The 12,431-nt window shown below is 43.9% G+C and overlaps 1 protein-coding gene across 1 annotated transcript in view; it reads right to left on the reverse strand.

Moving 5' to 3' along the window:
* The window catches only part of HOOK3 (hook microtubule tethering protein 3), a gene marked incomplete at both ends in the record, with an annotated part of 81,023 nt that extends 74,367 nt beyond the window's left edge, over nucleotides 1-6,656 (reverse strand). The window contains one exon of the mRNA XM_084232451.1: nucleotides 6,600-6,656. Within this exon, the coding sequence (XP_084088577.1) occupies nucleotides 6,600-6,656 (57 nt within the window). The remainder of the gene's footprint in view (nucleotides 1-6,599) is intronic.
* Nucleotides 6,657-12,431: the final 5,775 nt, after the last annotated feature.

The following is a 12,431-nucleotide window of genomic DNA, read 5'->3' on the forward strand; positions in this document are numbered from 1 at the left end:
GCAGCCTCTGCAAGTGCCTGTTCGATCCCTGGCCGCCGGAGAGGGTCCCACATGGCGCAACAGACCTCTCCTGTCTCGCCCGCTGCTCCCCTCAGCAGTGTACGTCGGTCCTTCTGCCTGTTCTGCTCCCCACTCTGGCTCTGGTGAATTCTCTCACCCTCCCACACTTCTGACTGTACCCGGTGCTTGTATAAATAAAATAAATAAATCTTTAAAAAAATTTATTGGATTATATTTCTAGAAGTAAAATTGTGAGGTCAAAGTGTACATATATTTTAAGGTGTTACTTAAATGCTCTTATTTGAATACTGCTAAAGTATCCTTAATAAATGCTGTAGCAAGTCACTCTTACTAACAGTAGATAAGTGTCCACTTTTCTGTAGTGTATCATCTACAAAATCTTTCAAAAAAGGAACTACTACAACTACGTTAGAAGCATCTTCATGTTTTTGATATAGGAGAGTCTTGTAAATAGTGATTATAATGGCTATTAGAAACTAAGGGAATTCACAAAGATCCCACAGCAAGTGGGTTTTTTGGTCTGTTTGGAGAGAGGTGATGAAGAGGGCCCTTCCAAGCTACCCTTGGACACTATTCCAATACATGTTGGAAGTTCAATAAATAATTAGTAATAAATAAATGGAGCCAATAAATATCATCTGCAGGGACTAATCCTGAATTTTACTCTTTACTATCTACAGTTGCTTCTTCAATGGTCATGTGGCAATAACAATGAAGTTTAAAAAGAAGTAAGTGGGGCCTCCCCGGTGGCCAAGAGGGTTAAGCTCTGCACTGTGAAGCAGTCCACAGTCTCTGCAGCACGAGTCTGATCCCCAGCCAGCCAGGGAGCAAGTCATATGGTGAAGCAGACCTCTCCTGTCTCGCCTGCTGCTCCCCTCAGCAGTGTATTTCAGTCAGTCTGCCTGTTCTGCTCCCCACTCTGCCTCTGGTGAATCCTCTCACCTCCCACATCTCTGGCCTGTACCCAGCTCTTGTATGCATAAATAAATAAATTTAAAAAGAAGTAAGTACCTGCATTCATTTTACATTTGCTAAATCAATCTCTTGTAGGTTTGTTGGAAAAGAAAAAGTGGTAGCAGTGAGAGTCAAGTCTTGTTTATTTCTATATCACTAACCTTAGCACAATGACTGTTACAGAATAAGCCCTCAGAGAAGGTTGTTGTGAATGGAATGAACTAATTTTAAATCCAGCTTTGCTCCTTATTTGCCATGTGACCCTAAAATGTCATTTAATCTGTTTTTCCATCTAGAAACTGGGAAAAGTACCCTATGGAGGTGTGTGCTGCTTTAAGAATAAGTGAGAAAACAAGCACACATTAGGTATTTTAGAAAGACTAAAGCAGTGGTGCCCAAACCTGGCAATATATCTGAATCATATGGTAAATTGGAGGAGGCTAATAATCTTTAACAAGCTCATCAAATAATTCTTTTTTTTCCCCATCAAACAATTCTTACACAATGGGGCATTGGTTTGGCATTTGGCACCCTCCATTTGAATTATTAAGTGAAAGGGATCAAAGATTAGAAAACTCCCTCTGCCAATACTAAGAAACAACTCAATAAAAGGTTATTAAAAACTGCAAATAGTTTATCTAATTCTCTTGGGACCTAAAAAAAAAACAACCCAATTATTTCTATTTTTAAAACATGCCTTTCAAAAATTATTTTCTGTGCATTGGCTCTTGAGGTAAATAGTTGCTTGTAAGAGCAGGAGTATCTGCACTTCTGCTTTGAAATCAAAGCAAAGAAAATCCCAAAGAAAATCTCTCTCTGGAGTTTTCTCTTGGGTGACAAAATGTTCTTGGAATTAGATAGTGGTAATGGTTGCACAACCCATGTGATCATACTGTAAGCCATTCAATTGAAAATTAAAAAAATGAATTTTATAGCATGTGAATTACTATTTAAAAAAATCATCTACAAGTTCTCCTAAGCCAGAGTTAACATCTATGTAGTACAGCACAGCAGTACAGTAAGATTTAAAGATAACTGCACTAAAGCATGAAATTATACCTGAAGGTGGGTCATACCCCTTCTAATTCCAAGAATTTCTATTAACATCACCCAACCTCTTCCTTCCCTTCCTCCATAAAAGCATGAGAGGAATAACACAGGAGATCACCTGGAATTATTTACTATCTGTAGAGCAAGAGGTTCTCAGGCAGGGGCAATTTTGTTTCCTAGGAAACATTTTTGGTTGTAACAACTATGAAGGTACTACTGATATCTAACATTCTACAATGCACAGGGCAATGCTCATAACAAAGAATATTCAACCTCAAATGTCAAGTTATGCTACAGTTAATAAACCCTGCTTTGCTCTAAAGCAGTGGTTCTCAAAGTGCGGTCCCCGGGCCACTAACAAATAGCATCACCTGGAAATTTGTCAGAAATGCAAAATCTCAGGCTCCACAACTACTTAATTATAAACTCTGGACAAGAGGTTTAGCAATTAGTGATAGATACTAATAAATACTAACGCATAAGACCTACTTCCTAGTGTTAAATTGGATGTGATAGAATCATGAACCATAAAGTTACCTGCCCAAAGTCACCCAGTCAGTATGAAATAAAATCAAGATTTGAACCATGTTATACTGACTTGATTTGCTTTGAAATCAAAGCAAAGAAGATCCCAAAGAAAATCTCTCTCTCTCTGAAATTTCCTCTTGGGTGATAAAATGTCACCCAATATGAATTTTGCGCATCTGCTCTCTTTATTTCTCCCTTTGAGGGCAAAAATTGTTGGTAAGAGTTAGGCAGAGCAGAATGGGATAGGGAAGATGCCAACATAAAAACTATGCCCGCCTTAATTTTATACATGAATATGCATTTTATAGATTGCCAAATAAGTAATGTGAAATTTGTAGCACTATGTTGGGTGTTGGGTTTCTCAGGAGAAAAGTACTGAGCCTATGTGATGATTCTTTGTCCATTTAAGCTTCTTGCCAACAACTGGTAGCATTCCAGGTTCTTTCTGGTTTTTCAGTCTCTAAACCCTAGGAAAGAACAATCTTCAATCTTCAATGCAGTTCAAGAAATTAAGGCTTGACAGGTGAAACAGGCAGGGCAGATTTTCCTAATAGGTAAGAATACTATTTGACTCAGAGGGTGGAGAGAGGAGGCAGAGTGGAAATTTTCAAGCACATCCTGTTGAACTTGCTTGATGTATAAACTTGGATTTGGAATTTAAGATGTTTTCCATTGGTAGGATGATACTTTGTCTTTTTGTAAGTATCCCTCTTTCAACAAAAATTTAGAACATTTGGTTCTTGAGCTTGTAGACGCTCTGATACAATAGCAATGTGCCCAGCATTTAGGGGGCAATGAGTTATTAGACAGGAATGAATGCTGCATTAAATCATCTCTGTAAGTGCCTGAGCTTTTGTACTTTTAACCATTTCTAGTGAAGTAATGTCTAAAATACATACCACTTATCTCAAACTAAATCTATGAAATGAAAATAAGCTTTGATGAATTCAAGTTCTAATTATGATCAATAATTGAACATGGGAGCTCTTTAAGTATGTGAGGCTGACAAAACAAAGACTGACTGAATTACTCAGACTAAACCTTTCATTCTAGGGTCTTCTCTGTCAATGATAGTTGTCTGTATTTTCAATGTGTTGCTATTACCTTCTAACATGCTGTGTGCAAAGAAACCATACAACCACAGATGGCTATAGATTTATGTAAAAATGGACTAAATTATTTTCTTTCGAGTTTATTTTCCCCTTACATTTGGTTTTGGAATTGTGTTCAGCACTAATCTGGCCCCCACACAAAAAGGAAGCTGTGAGACTAAATGTACACTTTCAGTTACCTCAAACACTTCCCATATTAACATTTATTGTGTCTTTTATGATGAACTAAAAGAAAACAAACCCAGCACTTAAACTCATCTTAATTTTGAAACATTTCAATGCATAATGCTTTTATTTTTTTAACTTTTTTTTTTAAAGATGTATTTATTTATTTATTTATTTATTTATACAAGCACTAGGTACAGTCAGAAGCGGGAGGGTGAGAGAATTCACCAGAGCCAGAGCAGGGAGCAGAACAGGCAGACTGACGAAGTACACTGCACAGGGGAGCAGCGGGTGGCAGGAGAGGTCTGCGCACCATGTGGGACCCTCGCTGGTGGCCGGGGATCCAAACCAGCGCTGCAAAGGCTGCGGGCAGCTTCGCAGCCCAGGGCTCAACCTCTGAGCCACCGGGGAGACCCGCATAATGCTTTTAAAATATTTCCAGATCATAAAGTTGCATACATTTTTTTTTAAAGATTTATTTATTTATTTTTATAGAGGCATGTTTTATTTATTTATTTGTTTGTTTGTTTGGTTTATACATGCACTGGGTACAGTCAGAAGCGTGGGAGGGTGAGAGAATTCACCAGAGCCAGAGCGGGGAGCAGAGCAGGCAGAAGGACCGAAGTACACTGCTGAGGGGAGCAGCGGCGGCAAGAGAGGTCTGCGCGCCATGTGGGACCCTCCTCCGGTGGCCGGGGAGCAGCCGGGGATCAAACCGGCGCCGCAGAGGCCGCGGGCGGCTTCGCAGCCCAGCGCTCAACCGCTGCACCACCGGGGAGGCCCAAGTTGCATACATTTTTGTGTGCACTTTGCCCTCCAGTTTGTCATCGATAATCTCTAATCTTAATCTTCTCCCAAACTTTGCCTTGATGTGCCTCCCAGTGACATTTCAGAGTCTTTCCTACAATGCTATATTCCTTGACCTCTCCCTATAGCTGATAATTGGGATTATCTGTTTTCTTGGTATTCTACCAGGTTCTTCATGTTGTCCGCTTCTTTCAGTATCCCTTCAAAATTTCCCCTAGATTTTCTTATTTTTATTCATATTTCTTGAATAATTGTACTGACTACCACTTTTTTGCAGGTGCCCCACAAATACCCCTTTTTGTCTCCATGACTTTTCTTTCTAGATTTTTAAACAATGTAGGCCTACTTCACATTCAATTAGCTTGCTCATCTCTGCCCTTTTGTCTCTTTCTCTGCACTGTGGAAGGCACTGCTAGTATAGACTCAAAACAAGGACATCTTAAGATCCTCAATATTCTGTTTACAACCTCTACCAAACCCATTCCTTCCACAGCATCAAAGAATGTGATGACTCTTTATCTCTCCCTCCCTATTATGCAGCGATCAGTTTTTTTTCCCCCTACTCTAAAAGAGTGAAATCTATTTCCTGGCCTGAACTTGGAACCCACTAAAGTTGTAAGCTATGTGTTAATTACATATTATTGAAAACCATCTGAAATCCCAGAAATGGCCCAATACAAAAGTTGCTGTATATTTCAAGCTCTACCACAGTACACATTCTATTTCAGAGGGCATAATTCCATTCGCAGCATAGCTAAATTATGAAAATCTCAGATTACTTTCATTACATTTTTTTACAAGCAATATGAGGCAATGCTTTCCTAACCTTTCTATCCAAGTGCCCTAGACAGGAGAGTTAACATCTATATTCTAGGCATCTGAACTTGTAGCCCCGAAGGCACCGATAAATAGAATTTCTATGACATCTGTTTCGCCTTTAAAATTAATACAAATATGTAAGTGTCATTCTGGAAATTACATTTAACACTTTCAGCAAACAGTATAAAAAGTAAAGCCAAATGCTCCCGTTGAAGGAGGGGGGAAAACCCTCCAGGCTTATCTCATTCTGCGGATCTCTCTCTTCACACACAGACACACACCCAAAGTACTGACACCACAGTTGGAGAAACCCACAAGCATGCGCTTTATGTCAGGCTCTTGAAAAGGCTGCTGAAGGCACGATGGTTGGCATCAGAATTGGACACTTTAAAACGTGAGAACTTAAACAAGCGTTTAATAACGTAAAATTAAGAATGACAACATTTCCCCCCAATCGCCACGGCCCATTACTGGTTCCCAATTCCCTCCAGACTTCTTATGCTCAGTACTTTAATAACTACCTCCACCGCACCGCTTCCTCGCTCACCACCAGAGCGCACCTCGCCTGTTAAAGAAATACCCCGTCTTCTCTGGGTGCCTCGCCTACATTTCCCCTGCCCTTTCTTCAAAGTACTTCTCCTTTCTTTTCCAGCGGGCCCGACTCATCCCCGGGACTGCGCTGTATCCTCCGTGAACGCGACTCACAACAAAGGCGAGGGGCGTAGCAACCGGGGGTCCCGAGTGCCTCTACCGGCGGCGCGGGGCCCGGGGCGCCGCCGCCGGGGTGTCCCCGAGCTCGCAGCGCCGCGCCCGCCCCACCAGCTGCGAGCACCGCCACTGCTAATTACAGAGCCGCCCGCACCCCATCATTAGCCTCCACCGGGCCGGTTTCCACCCGGAGCCCGGCCGACGCCTCCAGCCCTGCAAGTTTCCCCGGACCCCGGGCCGAGCCGACCCCGCCCGCCGACCTCGGCCCGGACGCGGGGCAGACGCGGCCCGCACCGGCGTCCCCCGGCTCCGCCCGCCCCGGGGCCCGGATGTGACGGCACCGCCGCCCCCGGCGCTCGCCCCCCGGGGCGCGCGTGGGGTTCCCGGAAAGGCGGCCCGGGCGGGGGGCTCCCCGGCCCGCCGGCCGGCACGTACCCAAGTGAGCAGGCTCTCGCACAGCTCCACCCGCTCCACCGCCTCCACGCTGAACATCTTCCCGCGGCCGGGCCTGGCAGCGCGTCCCGCCGCGCCAGAAGCCGCTGCCGTGGGGTCCGGGGCTGCGTCGGGGGCGCGGGCGGCTGCGCTGGCCTCTGGCCCACCTTCTCCGGGGCCGCGGCGCCGACTCTCGCCCCGGTCCTGGCAGCGGCTCCCGCACCGTCACCCCTGGGCCCCTCCTTCTCCTCGCACTCGGGCCCGCGCGCCCGCTGCGCGCGCCCCCGGCCACGCCCGCAGGCCGCGTCTCCGCCCCCAGCCCCACGCCCGCCCGGCCCCAGCGCCCGCCCCGACCAGCGCCGCGGCCGACCAGCCCCTGCGCACGACCGCGCTCCGGCCGGTCCGCCTCCCGCCGCGCCGCCGCCGCGCCGCGCGCGCCCCCGCCGCCGCCCTGCTGCGTGTCGCGGCGCGCGCGCGCCCGACCCCGGCGGCGGCGGCGGCGGCGGCGGCGGGGCCTCCTCGCCGGTGCGCTCGCCCCCTCGCGGAAGCGCGGCAGTGCGCGTGCGCCGCGCCCGCACTGCAAACCGAAATAGAGCCTGCGAGCGGCTGCCCGGGAGGGGTGGCGGGGCGGTCCCGGAAATAATCTCTGTTCCCAGCCGCCGGGATTTGGCGAGTTTCCCTCGGCGGTGGAGAGGTACGCGCCCCCACCCCGGCCCCGGACGCCGGGCCGCGGCCTCTGCCGTCGGCCGGCCACGCCCACCCGGATCCCGGCGCGGGGAGCCGCCGGCTGGGCTCGGCGTGGGCGGGACGGGGGGGGGCGCCGCGGGCGGCCGAGGCGCTTCCGGGCTGGGGGTCGTGGCTCTGACCCCCAGGGCCCGCCTTCGCGGGGACGCCCGGGCCTGCGCCCGGAGTCGCTCGGCTCCAGCCCGGTATCCCCCGGCGGCGGCGGTGGAAGGGCCGACGTGGCGGGGATCGCGGGGATTCCAGGTGCGCTCGGCCGGCGGCGAGCAGTCCCGCCGTTCTCCGGGGGCGCGTGGACAAGACTCCTGGGAAACTTAACTCCACGGAGCTGGGCGAGTGTGTGCGCCGCTTGGCCAACCCGTGAGGACCCGAGCGCTTCTAGGGCCTGTTTCTTGTCAGGCGGTGCTTCCTTAGTGGCCGGGTGGATCGTCCTGGAGCGCACTCTCCTAGAGGAGTGAATAGCTTTGCAGGATTACTGATACATTTTTATGCCATCTAACGTGCATACGACGTGCATGTGTAAAGAATAGTAGATTATAATAAAGCATCCAGGTGAAAATTAAAAAGAACGTTGCCAGTGTCTTTGGAGTTCTACCCACACTTTGTGTTCCTTGCAGAACTCCATTACCTCCCTAGCCTGACATTTATTCTGTGGTTTTCCTTATAGTTTTACTATCTATTTGTGCATGTCTAAATAATATAGTTTTACATGGTCTTGAACTGTCCTGCGTGGACTCATAATGTGTTATTTTGTGGCTTTCAATTAATTGCAAATTTGAGTCTAGAGGTAATTTTCATTGCTGTCTAGTATTCCACTGCAGGAATATAACAGTGTATCTTCTATACTGTTGATGGACATTTTATTGTGGGGCTTCTAAGGGACAGTGCTTTAAGTATTTTTTTTTTTTTTTTGCTAAATGCATTCTTATAAGATACTACTGCATATGCTTATACTCATGAGTGCTAGCGCAAAAGTGTACAAGTTTGGAATACATTTCTTGGTGTCCTAGGAGAACTGTTGAGTCATATGGTATGCATAACATTACCAGATAATGCCAAACTTTTATATGAGGTAAGCAAAGTTAACTTTTTTCAGTGTACATCTTTACTTCTTTCCTGAACCATCTCTCTCTTCCTCCCCTCCTTTTTTTTTTTTTTTCATTAAGAGCAGGTTTTGTGATTAAGCATTCAGAACCATCAAGACAGTCCTGAGTTTTTAATGATGACATTCATAGTATTGTTTAACACTTCCCAGATAATTTATTATTTTGAAATGCAAGAAAACTTAACTGAAGTCTTCTCTGTAGCCTTGTAAATGTTCTTTCTTACTCCAAGAGCAGAGAGACCTTTAGAAATGATAAGTACTTAATCTCATGCTGCTCTGTTTTTCCTGCTGGTGTCTCTGGATCTTTGTCAACCCAGAGTTCCTGCATTCCGTACTGGGTTCTGTAGAATTCCTGGCACTTTAAATGACCATTACCCTTGTTAGTCAGATAAAGTCAGTACATGTGTTTACATTAGCTTAACTCCTGTACAGCTTGTCTTTGAATGTGGGCAACAAGATGTTGGCCCTTTCTTGAGGGACTGGTGTATGTAGTGAGCCAGCTGCTCAGGTTTTGACACAAGTCAAAGGCTTCTGTCAAGGCTTTGACACAACTCACCTAAGCTTTTTCAAGCTAGACTGCTCATCCATATTCATTTGTGCTTGATACTTCCATGTTCTTGGGGTTTTGTTTTCTTCTTCTAGTAACCCTTGATGAAGAGAATTGAAAACTTGAATGTAATTTTCTGCAGAAGTTACGTGACCAGGTCTCTACATGAGCTTGGGTAAAAGACATTGAGTTTCTCCTTTGGAAGTTCTGGAAATTCCTATATTTCTCTTATTTTCCTTTTCCTTCTTTTTTTTTCCTTTGGCAAAAACTAAGGAGAGGTGAGTGGAACTTGTTTCAGCTGTCACCTCACTCTGGTTATTTGGAGACTAGTTCTTATCTGTAACTTCATCAGATTCAAGTAAAGGCAGTGTCTTTCATGGCAATGTTCCCAGATTTATCCTAGGGAATATCATAGTTAGCTCTTTGGTTAAATAGAGTTTGAGATGCACATACTGCAGCTGTGGGGAAGGTGTGGCTAAGTTTTTATCATGCTTGTGCTCATTGCTTGACAGTTGTTAATAATAGTAATCAAAACATTGTAACTTTCATTTACTGAGCACCTATGTGATATGTCAGGTAATGTTAAGAACTTTTCTGTCATAAACTCCACAAAACAATGGTTTGTGTTTTTTGCCCCAAAAGTGATACTTTGATATGGTTCAAGCTACTTTTATGTTTTTTACAATTTGAGGAAGCAGAGTCTTAGATGACATAAGTACACAGTTGTCTGACTCCAGAATTTAACACTTCTTTGGCTTATACCGTGCTTCTCAATCAAACTTACCCAGCTAAACTAACAAAGCCAGAGCTGGAGGCCAATTTATCTTCAGACTTCTATCAATTAGTCTATACATTTTCCAAGATCTAGAGTGTTTGGTTTCTATAAATCTCAATTAAAAAAATACTAATATCTATTTGACAGAGAGCCTATAATCTAGATTAGACACCATGTTCTATAAATTTAATAATTTTGTTTCTGGGTTTCAAGTAGGCAGCATCTAGTGGTCCCTACAAAAGTGTCAAATTAAATGCGCACTGCTCGAGGAAATAAGATGTAGTGAGGGAGTTTAGCGACTACCTTTGGTTTTAATTAGGCTGTGCAGATGCTTCCCAGACCCTTCAATGAGAAACAGACTAGGGTGAAAGGAAACAGAGACTAGGGTGCTAGATAAGAATGGGACTGGAGACAGATATGTTAAACCCGAGCATTAATTTTTATCTCTCAAGGGAGGAAACAAGCTCTAGCTTTTATTTTTATTTTTAAAGTAGTACATGCTTGAAAAGACTTCAGACTATGAAACTATCCTGGGAAAGGGAAAGGTCTGGCTCTCCTAGTTCTGCTCCCAACTTGTAACCATCTAACTTCTGTGTTTATCTTTCCTGACTTCCCTTTCTCTTCCAAAAAAACTCAGCATCAGAAAAATAGCAAAGAAGTCCTCAAGTCCATTTACATTTTCCTGAAAATAAGAGATTCTTAGAGATTATCTGGGGTCACAATTGTGACAGAATTGAAACTAAATGTCCAAGCAGCAATGTTCTGGCTTAAGCTGAAAGCCTGTGTTGTTGGACAAAATTAGCCGCACTGCTGTATCCTAAACAAGCCTGACTAAAAGGGAAAAAATGGAGAACTGAAGCTTAGATTGACTTTGGAATTAATGTTCAAGATTGAGATATGTCATCTACTTAAGTGGAAAATTTTATTTTATATTCTTTATATCCTGTGATCTTAGTCTCTTTCCAAACTGAGATGGTGTTGGAATACCTCACATTTGAACCACTAGCTCCTACAGTTCCTTTTTAAACTCTACTCTAAGAAAAACTGCTGGTGGAAGTTGAACGATTAAGCCTTCCATCAAGTAGGTCAGACACCAATAGTAGTTCTCTATGTGAGAGGCCTGGATTTAGTTGGGATTTCTTCAGGCCAGGAAAATGCAACTGACCTCTGTGTTCCTCAGAAAAATTTACCAGTCTCCTCCCCTCCAGACCTCTTTGAATTCTAGTACCTTTTTTGATGACACCACAATTTGTGGAAATAAAAAGTAACTTCTTTTAAACTACATTGGGAACTTGTGCTATAAAATGATGTAAATAACAGTATTATACAGTATTAAAGTATATTGGATCTCTGAGCTCTTGGAAGTATGTATGAATCAATATATTAAGAGTACAATTTTGTAGAAGTCCAGTGTATGTACAGCAGGTCCCATATAACAGCATTTCATTCAATGGCCTGTTGTAACACTGATGAGAAAAAAGTTTATTCCTGGCTCAGGCCACAGTCTATGTGGAGTTGACTCACCCTTCCATAACTGCGTAGTTTTCTCCTAGTTTTCCCTTTTCCTCCCAAATCCCAAATGTGCACAATTTTTTTTTCCCAATTGGTGTGTCTCCATTGTCCCACTCAGGGTGAGAGTGAGTGTGTGAGTGTGACCTGTGATGGAAGGGTTGGGTGTTGCCTTAACCCAGAGCTGCCAGGTAGATTCCTACCATCTGAGAGCCTGAACTGGAATAATTGGGTTGGAAAAATGAATAAATGAGTAAATGCAAATTATTATTTGTATTAAAAGTTTGGGGACTTTAAGTGTGGTTATGTTTTTGTGACCAGAAATATGTCATAGGAACTTAACTTTTGTTTATGTCAGTTAGCTTGTGGTCAAATGTTGATAGTTTCCAAGACATTAAGTGAGGACTCAGTGTATATATATTTAGTTGCCCATTAGAATGTGTATGTTTGTACAGTATATTTAGTATAATAATAACATACATATATATTTTTAGATTAGTAGAATTTAATCACATGGCAACTGACTCTATCTGAAAGGACATAGAAACAGATGTAACCTGTTTTTTACAAAGGGCCAAGTGAACTGTCTAAATGTATTGCATAGGAGAAAATCCTCACAACTCTGTGAAGTAATCAGACTTAGTAGGTAGAGACTGACAGAAGGGGTACTCTTCTGGTTGTGTTTGCACATATGCAAATAGTTCTCACAGCTCTTAGGCCTGTTGACATATCATAAACATCTCAGTAAGGGGGAAATCTGATAAAATGAAAATGTAAATTGACTACATGGCCTAACTTAGATTAGGAACCTTTCTTCAGTTTCAGCTGGCAGTTCTTTTGACTGTTCTTTTGAGTGAAAATACTGACATTAGAGTACTTTTCTCTGGGCTTCCTGGTGTGCTCCTTCACAATGAGCATTTGAAACCTGTCATTAGAAAGCTCCTGATATACCAGTCTATTACTATATATGAAGCCAAAGACAGCCACCTTTGATCTATTTGTTTGCTTGAGTTTCTTCCATGAGGGGTAATTTTTTTACTAGCAGGCAGTTCAGATTATTTTCAATGATGTTAGACTTTTACTCTCAAAGTTTCCTCTTAACTGAGAAACCTGGTTAATGATGATATTGACTAAAACTTTCAGTGCAGTAAATTACAT

Source organism: Talpa europaea (genome assembly GCF_964194135.1).
Source record: "Talpa europaea genome assembly, chromosome: 4".
NCBI classification, from domain to species: domain Eukaryota; kingdom Metazoa; phylum Chordata; class Mammalia; order Eulipotyphla; family Talpidae; genus Talpa; species Talpa europaea.